The sequence below is a fragment of the Zalophus californianus genome, chromosome 4, assembly GCF_009762305.2.
Source record: "Zalophus californianus isolate mZalCal1 chromosome 4, mZalCal1.pri.v2, whole genome shotgun sequence".
In the NCBI taxonomy this organism is placed as follows: Eukaryota; Metazoa; Chordata; class Mammalia; order Carnivora; family Otariidae; genus Zalophus; species Zalophus californianus.
This window is the reverse complement of record NC_045598.1, coordinates 11383774-11395886: the sequence shown is the minus strand read 5'-3', so window position 1 is coordinate 11395886 and position 12113 is coordinate 11383774. Positions and strand designations below refer to the sequence as shown.

At 42.4% G+C, this 12113-nt stretch overlaps 1 protein-coding gene across 6 annotated transcripts in view; it reads right to left on the bottom strand.

Moving 5' to 3' along the window:
* Positions 1–3295: 3295 nt before the first annotated feature.
* The window catches only part of DDI2 (DNA damage inducible 1 homolog 2), a 42248-nt gene continuing 33430 nt past the window's right edge, over positions 3296–12113 (bottom strand). For all 6 annotated transcript variants that reach the window (XM_027568588.2, XM_027568606.2, XM_027568597.2 and 3 more), the window contains one exon: positions 3296–11925. In XM_027568588.2, the coding sequence (XP_027424389.1) occupies positions 10034–11925 (1892 nt within the window). In that variant the 3' untranslated portion in view covers positions 3296–10033. The remainder of the gene's footprint in view (positions 11926–12113) is intronic.

Genomic DNA, 12113 nt, shown 5'->3' with positions numbered 1-12113 from the left:
CAAGTAAAGGCCCCACAATACAAACCATACACAAAGCAATGACTCCACATTGGTCAACACCCTAAGGTGTTTCTAAGTTACTCATTAATCTCAAAATGGTTCATTTTAAGTCTTAAGATTAAGATTTATTTTAGAGAGACAGAGACAGAGACAGAGAGAGTGAGCATGCACAGAGGGGCAGAGGAAGAGGGAGAGAAGCCGACTCCCTGCTGAGCATTGAGCCCAACATGGGGCTCGATCCCATGACCCATGAGATCATGACTTGAGCCGAAATCAAGAGTCGGACACTTAACAGACTGAGCCATCCAGGCGCTCTAAGTCACTTAAATTAAAAAAAAAAAAAAAAAAAAAGTTAACACACAGCATTTCCAAGCTTTAGGACAGAAAAGAGATTGTCCTGATACCCTCAACAAGAAATTGACTCTCAGTAGTTCAGAATGAGGGGTCTCAATTTGTGAATATATAACTGGGAGTCAAGACAAGGCTCTGTCCCCACCAGACATTAGAAAATGGATATTCCTTTGAGATGAAAACTGGGTTAGTTGATCTCTTCTTACTGGGCACAGAGCTAGCCTACATTTCTCTGCCTCTCCTTCAGCTAGGTGTGGCCAGTTCCTGGGGTTTTCACTGATTTTGTGTGCGAAATGATAGGTACCGTTTCCAGGTCTGGCCTATAAAACCCACTTGAGCTCGATTCTCTCTTCCATTATTTTCCAGTGTGATGTTGAAGCCAGGGCAAGCTTGGAAGCCAGGTGAAATGGCAGAGCTGCTCCAAGCCTGTTTCCCAAATGACAGTGTGAAGAGTCCTCCTATCGCCACTGACTTGGGCCCACACAGTGGGCTGTTAGTGAAGGAGAGATAAGGTTCTCTTATGTTAAGCTACTGATAGTTGGGTTGGGTATCTTACAGCAGTTAGCTTATCTTAATACAGAAATTGGTACTAATTTTATTTTATTTTTTATTTATTTTAAAGATTTTATTTATTTATTTGAGAGAGAGAGAATGAGAGACAGAGAGCAACTAGAGGGAAGAGGGTCAGAGGGAGAAGCAGACTCCCTGCTCAGCAGGGAGCCCGATGCGGGACTCGATCCCGGGACTCCAGGATCATGACCTGAGCCGAAGGCAGTTGCTTAACCAACTGAGCCACCCAGGTGCCCCACTAATTTTATTCACCATAAAAACCTAAAAGAGACCTTGTCTTGGTGGTCAAGAAGAAAACTGGTGTACGGAGGCTGGAAAAATGGAGGTGCTTCTTATCCAGGGGGTGAAACATCTGGTAGAACTCCCTGTGGCACCTCGGATGGTCCGCTACATTAACTACATAGCCTGAAGCTCAGGTCCACAAGGAAAGGTTGAAAAGTCAGGTTAGTGTGTTGACTTTGACATTATGAGAAAGACACAAGTTTAGGAAAGAATTGGCTTGTTGCAAGCAGAATTGAAAAGGAATGGGGCCGAGAAACTTGGAGCCTTGAATTCGGGGTTGTTCGAGTGAATTTCCTTGTTCTGGACTTCAGATAGTAAGAGCTAAGTTTGAAATAGCCTTTGAATACCAAGGCCTAGTAAGACTCAGCCCTGTAGTAAAAATCATATTAAGTTTTTCCCATTCAAACCTATTTCAGATAAACTCTAGATGCCCGAGGGCAGACTGGAAGTGAGAAAGCAAAGAAATGAATCATGCTTGAGGATTTTGTACATGAAAGAACCCTTGAGTGTGGTTACTGGCAATGCAGGATTGACTGGAGCAAATAATCAGAAGCCCCTTAAGTGTTACTGAGTAAATTGTTTTGCCAAAAATCTCCAAATCCAGAGTTCAAAAGCCATGGACTCTTTTCCTTTTTTTTTTTTAAAAGATTTTATTTATTTATTTGAGAGAGAGAGAGAATGAGAGATAGAAAGCACGAGAGGGAAGAGCGTCGGAGGGAGAAGCAGACTCCCTGCTGAGCAGGGAGCCCGATGCGGGACTCGATCCCGGGACTCCAGGATCATGGCCTGAGCCGAAGGCAGTCGCTTAATCAACTGAGCCACCCAGGCGCCCGCCATGGACTCTTTTCCAAGCCTTTACACAACCCCTAGTCCCCAGACCTGTGCCAGCGTAAGCTAACAGAGGCGCCTAACTCCCAAGGAAGGCAGACGGAACACCTGCTTCAGGTGGGGCCATGGACAATGGACAAGGGAGTTCCCTCCACAAGAGGTAATTAGATTTTTAAGTAGAGGAACTTCCCCAACCACCTCACGATGGCTGCATTTCTTATTCTCTTTTCTGAATGGGATTTGCCATCGCGGTTATTCTGTCCCTGGGTCAACACGGGGGGTGCGGTGGGAGCACAGAACTTGACCTTGAGTTCGATTTGCTAGACCATAAAGAGGCACAATCAAGACCTGAAGGACAGGGCATCACAGGAGATTCTGGACTGAGGTTGGCTGAGTGCCTGAATGGGATATGGAGCCATCTTGTGTGTGTGTGGGGGGGGCGTTGAAGCACTGCTGATACCTCACTGTACCGCTCACCCTGGGCACATGAGTAGATTAGGTTTCCCAGCCTCCCTTGCACTTTGGTCTGGCTGTGTGACTGAGTTCCAGTCAGGGAAACGTGGGTAGGGAAGTGACATGTATACACCACTTCCAGGCCTGGTAGAAAAACTTCTACGAACAGCCCTCATTCTCTTCTCCTGGTATGTCATTGGAAGCCACATGTGGAAGAAAGCAGAGCCCTGGCAGCCTAGGACCCTGAATGAATGACTGCATGGGGCAGAGCCAGATCCGAAGGTTTGGATTGCCTAACTTCTAGAAACTGCATTCAGCATCCTCAAATCCTTCCCATGACACAATGAGTATTAGCTAATATCTAAGAGCACTTAGTATGTGCCAGGTGCTATGCTAAGCATTTTACATGTATTAACTTGTTTAATCCCTACAACCATCCAGATGGTCCCCATTTTGTAGATGAGACGGAGGCACAGAAAGGTTAGGAAACTTACCCAAAGTCACATAGCCAGCAAGTGGCAAAGTGGCCTGGCTCCAGAGGCTGGTCTAACCACAACACCCTATCACAATGTCTGTCACTGTGCATTGGCTGCCCACGGGGTCACAGATGCACGTCTCTGACACGAGCAGGCGGCTGTGCCCCTGCAGTGGTCATCTGGAAGTCACCTTTAATGGCTTGGAGATACCCATTTCTTGTGAGGTCCAGGCAGATGGTTGCAAATCACAGTACCTGGGTAGGGGTTATTTAAAGGGGCAGGAAGACAGACAAAGACTAAAGTAACCATCTCAAAAGAAATTGATCAAACAAGAGTCTTATGATAAAAACTTTATTGTCTTAAATATCAAATGTTTTACACATCACTTTTTCTTCAGAAAGTTCCTATTAAAAAAAGAAAAATAAAGTGTTTCGATTATTTAGGGCTGACTTAACATTTCAGTATGTGACAAAAAACTCAAACCCAAATGCATCTAGTTCACTCAGCTGCAGACAGGTCCTATGTCCAGCCCCTAAACCAAGGGCACAGTGCAGCCAACTGTGGGATTCCTGAGTTTGGTTCTCTTAAGTTCTCAGAGTTTTCCCAACTCTCAAAACCAAAGCACTATGGGAGTGACTAAGCTATTGGCAAGCCTGTTTTGCCAATCCGCCTAGTTTTTTTAAAGATGCAGTAGTCTCAAAGCTCAAAGAAAAGTCAGAAAAGCAATACATGAGCAATTGCAAGAACAAAGGGGAAAAGAAGGGTTTCTATTTGCTAAGATTTGCCAAATATGGCTACAAAACTGGTAAACAAACCTTACTCGAGAGTGAAGGCCATTAGCCCAACTTGCCATGAAGACGAGATTCTGAATAAAAATGAGCAAATCAATTTTCATTGCAGGTGCACAGTGAAGAAAGCAATATAATCGGTATGTTCAACTGCTCTGAGTGCATCACTATTTCAAAAGGATGATCGTGAGAATAGAGAATGGAATATAATAATTCAGAGAGAAAGGTCTCAAGATAGGAGGCATACACTCAGAAAGCTGTGGGGCCTTCAGGGAAAGAAAAAGAAGTCTGGTCAGCATCAGGTAATCTCAGGCTGAAGGAATCTGGAAAATCTGGAAACCAACTGGCTGATCTGACTGCCTCTGGTAGGAGATTGAGAGAGGTCTCCTCCCTTTAAGCCACAAATGCATTCATTCAAGGTTGTGTGTAAAGCAAGCTCCTGGTAAACAAAATCTTTTCCCATCAGACATGGATTTTCCCAGGGAAAAATATCCAACATGCCCCTTCCCCAAGTTGGCTAACGAGAACGTTCTTATTTACGTATTTAAAGAAATACAGTTCTGTAAAAATCTAATTTTGTGTTCTACGCCCCCACCACCCCAGGTCTTCTGTCATCTGCCTAACTTTTTTAGATAAAAGAAACATTCTCTAACTCCTACACCCTTGAACCATTTTCTCTGTAGATTTCATTCCTCAAAATTGCGCCCTGAAACTTACCAGCTAAATCCCTCTCACCTTTTACAGCCCCGAGAGGGTCTAAATTACCAGTTACCAATACATATCTGATAAACTTTTGAGTTTTCTAATTTTAAGCCTCAGAAGTCACTAGTAGTCAGGTCCAGAAATTCTACCTGTATGCCTCAGGATTACAACATACATGGTGACATTTTAAATAATGGGTCGAAGAATGTCCTTTTGATGGACCTGTCCTGTCAAAGATTTGGTAGAGCCTTGGGTAATCTTGTCAATAATCCTGCCCACCATCCGGTGCCATCGCTTGCTACGTTTTCTGCTCTAGATTCCCATTTCCACATCCTGCACTCAGCTTCTTTTAAAACAGCAAATCCTGCAGGATCCTCTGCTAAGTCCTGTTGGCCCAGATGGTCTGTATTCCAGAGCAGCCGTGCTCAAAGGGGGAGTGGGGAGGATGCCGCAGCACACTCCACATTTCTAGCCTGCGTGGAAGGGTGTCCTGATGGGAGGAAAAGCTGTCACTGGTGTGTACTTGCGATCATCTCCCATTTACTTGCACTTCTATCCTGCCCATTTCCCCTTGTCCCCCGGCAGCATAAATTATTTCCAAATCATTTATACTGATCTCTTCAAGTATTTCTATCAAATGTTGGAACATTTTTTGTTGGTTTCTGATTCTATTAAAAAGTAATGACTTTTTAGAGCAGTTTGAGGCTCACAGCATCTTATTCCATTTGGAGCCCAATTTTCCCAATCTCCTCTGAATTTGAACCAGATCATTCTAATATGACTTTGGAAAATAAAACCATGCTAACAGGCAAAAACAGATCTTGCTCTTCTTAAGGCTAAAATTTGTTTCATGTCTCTTTACTAGACAGAACTTCATGAGGGCAGCCTTCCAATCTGATTTAGTCACCCCTGTATCCCCAGTGCTCCCCAGTACTGGGCACACAGGCACTTAATGTCTGATGAATAAATCAATACACACTTTTTTTTTTTTTTAAAGTAAACTCTACCCCCAATGTGGGGCTCAAACTCACAATCCTAAGATCAAGAGTTGCATGTTCTAATGACTGAGCCAGGCAGGTACCCCATGAATCAATGAAATCTTATTTAAAGACTCATACTGTATAGCCTTCAAGAGTACCAGATTTTCTTGAATTCTGTCTTAACCACCACAATATAGATAGTGCAACAAACAACATAATAAACATCTAGAAACCATTTTTTTTGGTACTCTCGATGCAAAAAAGCCCTATTATAATTCTTCTATCTAGGGAAGTCTAAAGATTTGATGCAGGATAATTCTGAATTAACAATGAGGGTGAGTCTTAAGACCACTCCATGCATAGCCTCTATCTTTAGGAAGGACATTTTCAAACTTTCCCTCCGATACTTCCACTTTTATTTCCCACCAAAATGTGATGCTTCTGCTATTTGGAGAAACTAAGGCACAAGAGAAAATCAAGTACATCAAAGGTTTACCCCTAAATTATTTATTCAATGAACTCCTAGGAACACCTCACTAACACTGAGAGGCCTCTAAGGTACACAACTTAAGCCATGATTTTACATTTCTAGTTCTCAAGGACACGCTTTGAATTTACTCCGTTGTTAAGAGGAACTGGAGTTTTTTATTCTTTCAGAAAAAAAGCTATTTTTTATTTTTATGGAACTCCTAATACAAAAAGGTTAACATTCCATCTTCTGGGAAAGGAAACTCCTAATAACTTGTTTCTTTCTAGTTCAGCCACAGACTATACTAAGTCACCAAATTCAAAGGAGAAATTTGGCGTTTTGGTATTTGTGCTAGAGAACAGAAGAATGCATAATCTAATTAGCTTATCTTAGGATATGTTACCAGTGATAACAAGTTTGAAATACATCGCAGTTCAATTATCCTGCTTGCTCTCATTACAGGCGGCAAACAGGTAGGAAAAGGAAGTCAGAATGCACTGGAACTTTCCTGGCCAGTTATTTGCAAGGCTGTTTTTATATATATCGTCGGATAAAAGCCACCGTAAGTGGAGAATATATCTGTAGATACAAAAACTGTTTGCTTTTCAGTCTATGTAAAATTAACTGTAGGATATTTGTCAATCACTCACACACACACACACACACACACACGAGCTGATGGTTAAATCAACTAAGTTTTTATGGCTTTTACTAGAGATAGAAAGCTGTGCTAAGGGAAGAACAGGCAGATTCCATTTTAACTAGTTATAAAATCGGTGACACAGAGTCTCATGTATCTTTCCATTTTTATGCAACCCTCTCTCGCTAGAGAATTGCTTTGGGAAAAAACACATGGGTTGTGTCTTCCTTTAGTACATATGGAGACGAGGAGCTCTGGGAGTTTCATAGGCTCCAAGGCAGAACAGTTTTAACACACACCCACCATCTATCCCGTTCTCTTTGCCAAGCAACTGGTTATCTTTATATGTTAATGGCTAAGGCCCAAACTGTGGGATGAAGGCTACTGGCTGATGTCTGGAGGCCTAAACAGGTCCAAGTGGAAATCATTCTTATCAGCTCCAATGAGCAAAATCTACAGCCTCGGCACAGCTGTCAGGTCACCAAGCACATTGCTGCACACGCGCATCAACTTAGGGTAAACTGCAGAAGTCATACAGGACAATCTTCTCCTCTCTTTGGTGAATAAACAGAGACCACCCTTGGACGTGAGTGCTGACCACAGAACCGTCCATTACTGGTTGTGGCAAAGAAGCTGTCAGTAAAGTGGCCCATTACTGCTTATGGCTGACCAGTATCAGTATTTTAGCAACCAGAGGAGTTCACAATGATTTTATCTTACTTTAAGAGAAGTTAATCTTGAATTTCTTCACTTTTTAAAAAAAGGTTATTTTAACTTTTTTTTTTTTTTTAAATAATCTCTACACCCAACGTGAGGCTCGAACTCATGACCCTGGGATCAAGAGTCGCATATTCTTCCGACTGAGCCAGCCAGGCGCCCCAAATGTCTGCACTTTCAAAAAAACTGACAATGAAGGTTCACTAGTGTCATGTTCCTTAATTCCCTTTGTGTTTTAAGAACTGCAAAATTTAAGAATGATTCAAGATCCTAACAATGTCAACAACTTCACTTTCATACAAATGATGGAACAGGAAATAAGGTTTTAAAAATCGAAGCAATTATACACTGAAAAATAAATGATGAAAAAGGACCAGGATATTTGGCAAGTGGGTTCAGCTCATTCATTCAAAGCACTACTAACAAGAATACATGTACAACTATAGGCCTATTCAATTTTCTCCTAAAAATAAATATACATATGTAGTAAAAAGCTATTATAATAAAACCTTTTCCAGGCTGATATTCTATATTCCACCTGGGATTGATTCCCAAATCTCTGCACTGTGAAAACTGAGCAGCCAAGCCTCTGAGCAGTACGTCACTACCCAGACAGAAGACTATGAGGCCCATCTTCACGCAGAGGCCTTTTTGGAGGAGTCTGTTGTCATCGATAACTTCCCCCACCTCACACCAAACCCACTTCGCAACCTTAAAGATTTATAAGCTTAGAATAAATTCCCAATTACCACCCATAAAGCAAATACAGGGGCCATTGCATTGCTACTAGATTTTGCTTCAATCATAGCACCAACTACTTAATTACAATCACAGCTCTAAGAGTCGGTTGACAGAAATCCTATATGCAGTTTCCTAGTGCATCTTACATCTTTGGTGTGGGGCAGGCAAAAGGGTCTGCGACATGTGATTGTCTAAAAGAACATCTTAAAGACAACCTGGCTGACCCGCTGTTCTGAATGCCCTCTTGAAAACAGTAAACCACAACTCCTTCTGTCAACCATCTCCTAACTTCAGATCATGATGAATCTATGTGACTTTCTATCACATCACTAAAGTCTCATTAACACACAGACAAATATCACAGCAAAAGGAAAAGATGGAATAGGGTAGAAGAGAAACGTCTCTAAGTGCCCCCAAATAAAAATTTCAAAAACTCCTGAGATATGAGCCTCCATTTTGATTGTGCTCAGTGACTCGAATTTTGATGGAAAGAATAAGCTTCCGAAGAGAGTAAGACTTTAGACAAAAATCATTTAACACTAAGTTCACGAATCACCCTTTCAAAGCATCTGTTTCAAACACACTGCGAACCACAACTTGGAATCGGGAGTTATTCTCAAGATTCTTTTCAATAAAACCAAGATTTTGGATTCCTGCTAGGTACGTAAGAGAGTTTATTTTCCAGGAAAAACTACCTAAAACCTATCCAGTAGGATTATTGCACAGTGGGGCCCACAGGACAATGGTTTCCAAGGGCTAGTCCTCATATAAAAAAAGGCCACAATAAATACATCTATATACTATGCCCCACTCTACCTTGACATGGTAAACACAAATATGATGCATCTTGCTTTAAAAAAGAAACTCCTGAGGAAAGAAAGGGATGGAAATCTCTACCCAAGGCCACTTGAGTCAGAAACTGCAGTTACTATTTCCGGTGCCATGAAGGACACTCAACAAAGAGACTGACCATTCCAAGCACCAAGATGAACCAGTGACAAGGTTATCCCACTTCATAATATTTCACTCAGATCACAGCTCAACCTGAGCTTTACAAGTTCCTAGTAGATGAGCTTCCAAAGGAAATAAACTTCTGGCAATCAACCCATTAGCAGATCTTTAAGTTCCTCATTAATCACTAAAGGTTGAGGTGTGATCAGTAAGATGCTAGCAAACCCACTCTCTAATCAATTCCAGTGTTTCGGCCATTTTTCACTCCTAGTTCTTGAAACATCACCAGGACATTTGCAAATGGAATTACAGACTCTTCCCTTTTCTTATCTGGGTAGCACCATGTTTCACTCTGATGTTGACTCCCCCGCTCCCCCCCCCAGTGTCCCACCCCAAATACTTGGCAATCCATGCAGCAGCCTATGATGCACAAAGCAGCCCAAGTTCTAAACCCTCCCACCTCATCCCATAAAAAGGTCAAATCCTAACCAAACAAATAAAAACATACCACTCTAAGAGATATTATTCAACTATTCTTCAATTTTCTGTTATAACTGATGAATCATCAATACACAGAGCACTAAGTGTAATTCCAAACACCAAACCATGTGATCCAGTTTGTAAACGGACAACCGAGCCAACAAGCCATACCTTGCCTACAGCACATACACAGCCAAAATGGGAAGCTGATTTGCTTCTAGCTGCATGGGAGGTGGGACTTCTCATGGCTTCTGCTTTTTAAAGCATTCACTCTCATTCTAAAATGGTATGCTATACACAAAACCATCAATTTTATTCCAGAATACATCATCTTAATGATAATAAAAAGCTTTTGTATGCACATTACTGCCAATACATTTAAAAAGGCCCAAATTTTAACAAAGAGAATAGACAAATTCATCAGACAAGAGATAAGTTACTTTGGCCGAAAAAAATCCTTAAAAAAAATCTGGCTCAACATTCTGCTTGCAGGTTTCTACATATTCTGTATATGTGGTGAGTGTGTACGTGTGCGTGTGTGTGTGTGTGTGCGTGTATAGCTTTTTTAAAGGGAATGGAGTATGGTCTAGCCCCCTTTTCCATGGTTATGTAGGAACTACAATGTTCTTTGCTAGCAAAACAAGAAGTGCAAGGTCTGCATTTCCACCAACTCGATGCAAAGCCCCAAGAGCTTCCTGCAAAGTGAAGCCGGCACGGAGAATGCGGTCAATGTCTGCGGCGGGAAAAATTAATGGTGAAAGAATGGAGGGACTTGATGATGGCTGGCTGGGAGGTGGTTCAAATTCAAGAAGTGGTCTTGCAGCTTCAGGACAGACATCTTCTCTGGTCTCAGGCCTGTCTGGCACTGGCTTCTGTGTGCCCTGGCCCAAATCTTGAACCAGTATGAAATTGGACAAGGACTTCGCTTGCTCAGAAGTGTGACTGACTGCATCCTCCTCACCAGCTAAGCGTTTGGGTGGAATGTCTACACCTAAGGTGCAGTGTGACTGATTAGACGTTTTAGCTGAGGCTAGAGTGGCAGAGCTGCTCTCCTTTCCAGATTCCCTAGGCTCGGGGACACTTTCCTTATCCGGTACTAGGCCATCGCCCGGATCCCTTACGGTACTATTTTCTACTGCATCTACTCCAGCACCATTTGAAGTGTCTGGTAAGTTCTCTGCCCTCACTGACACAGATATGCTCTGACGAAGGGTGACCTGTGAATGCTCTTTATCCTGGGTAGCTGTAAGATGTTCACTTTGGGTCCATCTTTCAGAAAGGTCCTTAATAACTGTTGGGCCCTCAGTTACCATTTTGGACTGACAGATAACTTCCCCAGATATATTTTCTGAAGCTGGTTTACTACTAATGACCAGAAGTTCATGGAGTTCCTTCAAGGCTGCTGTTAAAGATGAGCAAGATTCCTCTGCTGACTCCACAGAGGGCTGAGAACTGCCACAAAGACTTAAAGAGGGGGAGCAATCCCCATCTTCTTTACTTGTTCCAGACATTTCAACATTACTGTCTGGGAGCTGTAAATCCTGAGTGCAAACTGAATTACTCAAAATTTCAGACGAAGGGTTACATTTTGATGTTTCTACTTCCATCAAGGGATTATCTAAGGTGAGAGCAGATGCACCGATGTTCTTGACACTGGCATGCTGACCATCTGCTGAATTGAGCACAGCAACTAGGGACTCTTCAACTGTATCTACTTCCATAAGTGTTTCTGAGTTTGAGCAGCCAAAGCATCCTGAAGGTAGAGTATTTTCCTCTGTACCTGGAAGGTCCACATTCTGTTGTAGCCTGTCTTCTTTCATGGTCGATTCCAAATCAACACTTCTTTGTTGATTCTGTTGCCTTTCTCCAAGAAGTTCAAAGTCCTCTGTGTTACAGAGATGTTCTCGGTCATTTAGAGCACTCTGTTGTCCAACCCCGTGCTGTTCACTCCCTGGTTCTTTGTGCTGCTGAAGGCCATTCACCTGACACAGGTTCTGATTTTCTGGATGCCAACCCTTTTCACCTAGAAACCCCGCTGGTTCTTGCACCCTAGTAGTTGTGACAGATACACTAGCTTGCTGTCTTGTGTGGAGATGAGATCTGAGGCCCTGGGTGCTTCTATCAGCAGATTTCTCCATATTATCGGCAACAATGGCTTCTTCAGAGGAATTCCGCAAAGGCATGGCTGGACTCTGATCTGCTGGAGCACTGTCTGCTGAAGAAGCACTATCAGAAAGATCCTGCAGAGGAAGATGTTCTTTCTTTTCAGAGGTTATCTGGAATTCAGCTGAAGCCTTCAAAGCCTTCACAGCTTTAGGTTCGATGCTGTTGGGGTCACTGGGCTTGATAGGGCAGACTGAAGCAGAGACAGAGTGAGCAAGACTCATAGGATTACCAATCTCAGGACTCTGTCCTGAAGGATGGGCTGGATGGTTAAATCCATTTGAAGTTGGTAATGATGACATTCCCAGTGAGGTAGTTTCTTTACCGCTTTTCTCTATATGGAACAAAAAGGAAAGGAGATTAATCAGCAGATTACAAAGGCCACTAAATTATCAGATGATAAGATCTAAACAGGACAGAACAAAATCAGGTCCTTAAACTTGGGTTTGTCTTATATTCATAGACTTATACAAGAACCATTCTCACTGGGGTAGACAATTTAACATCACAGCATCAGAATAA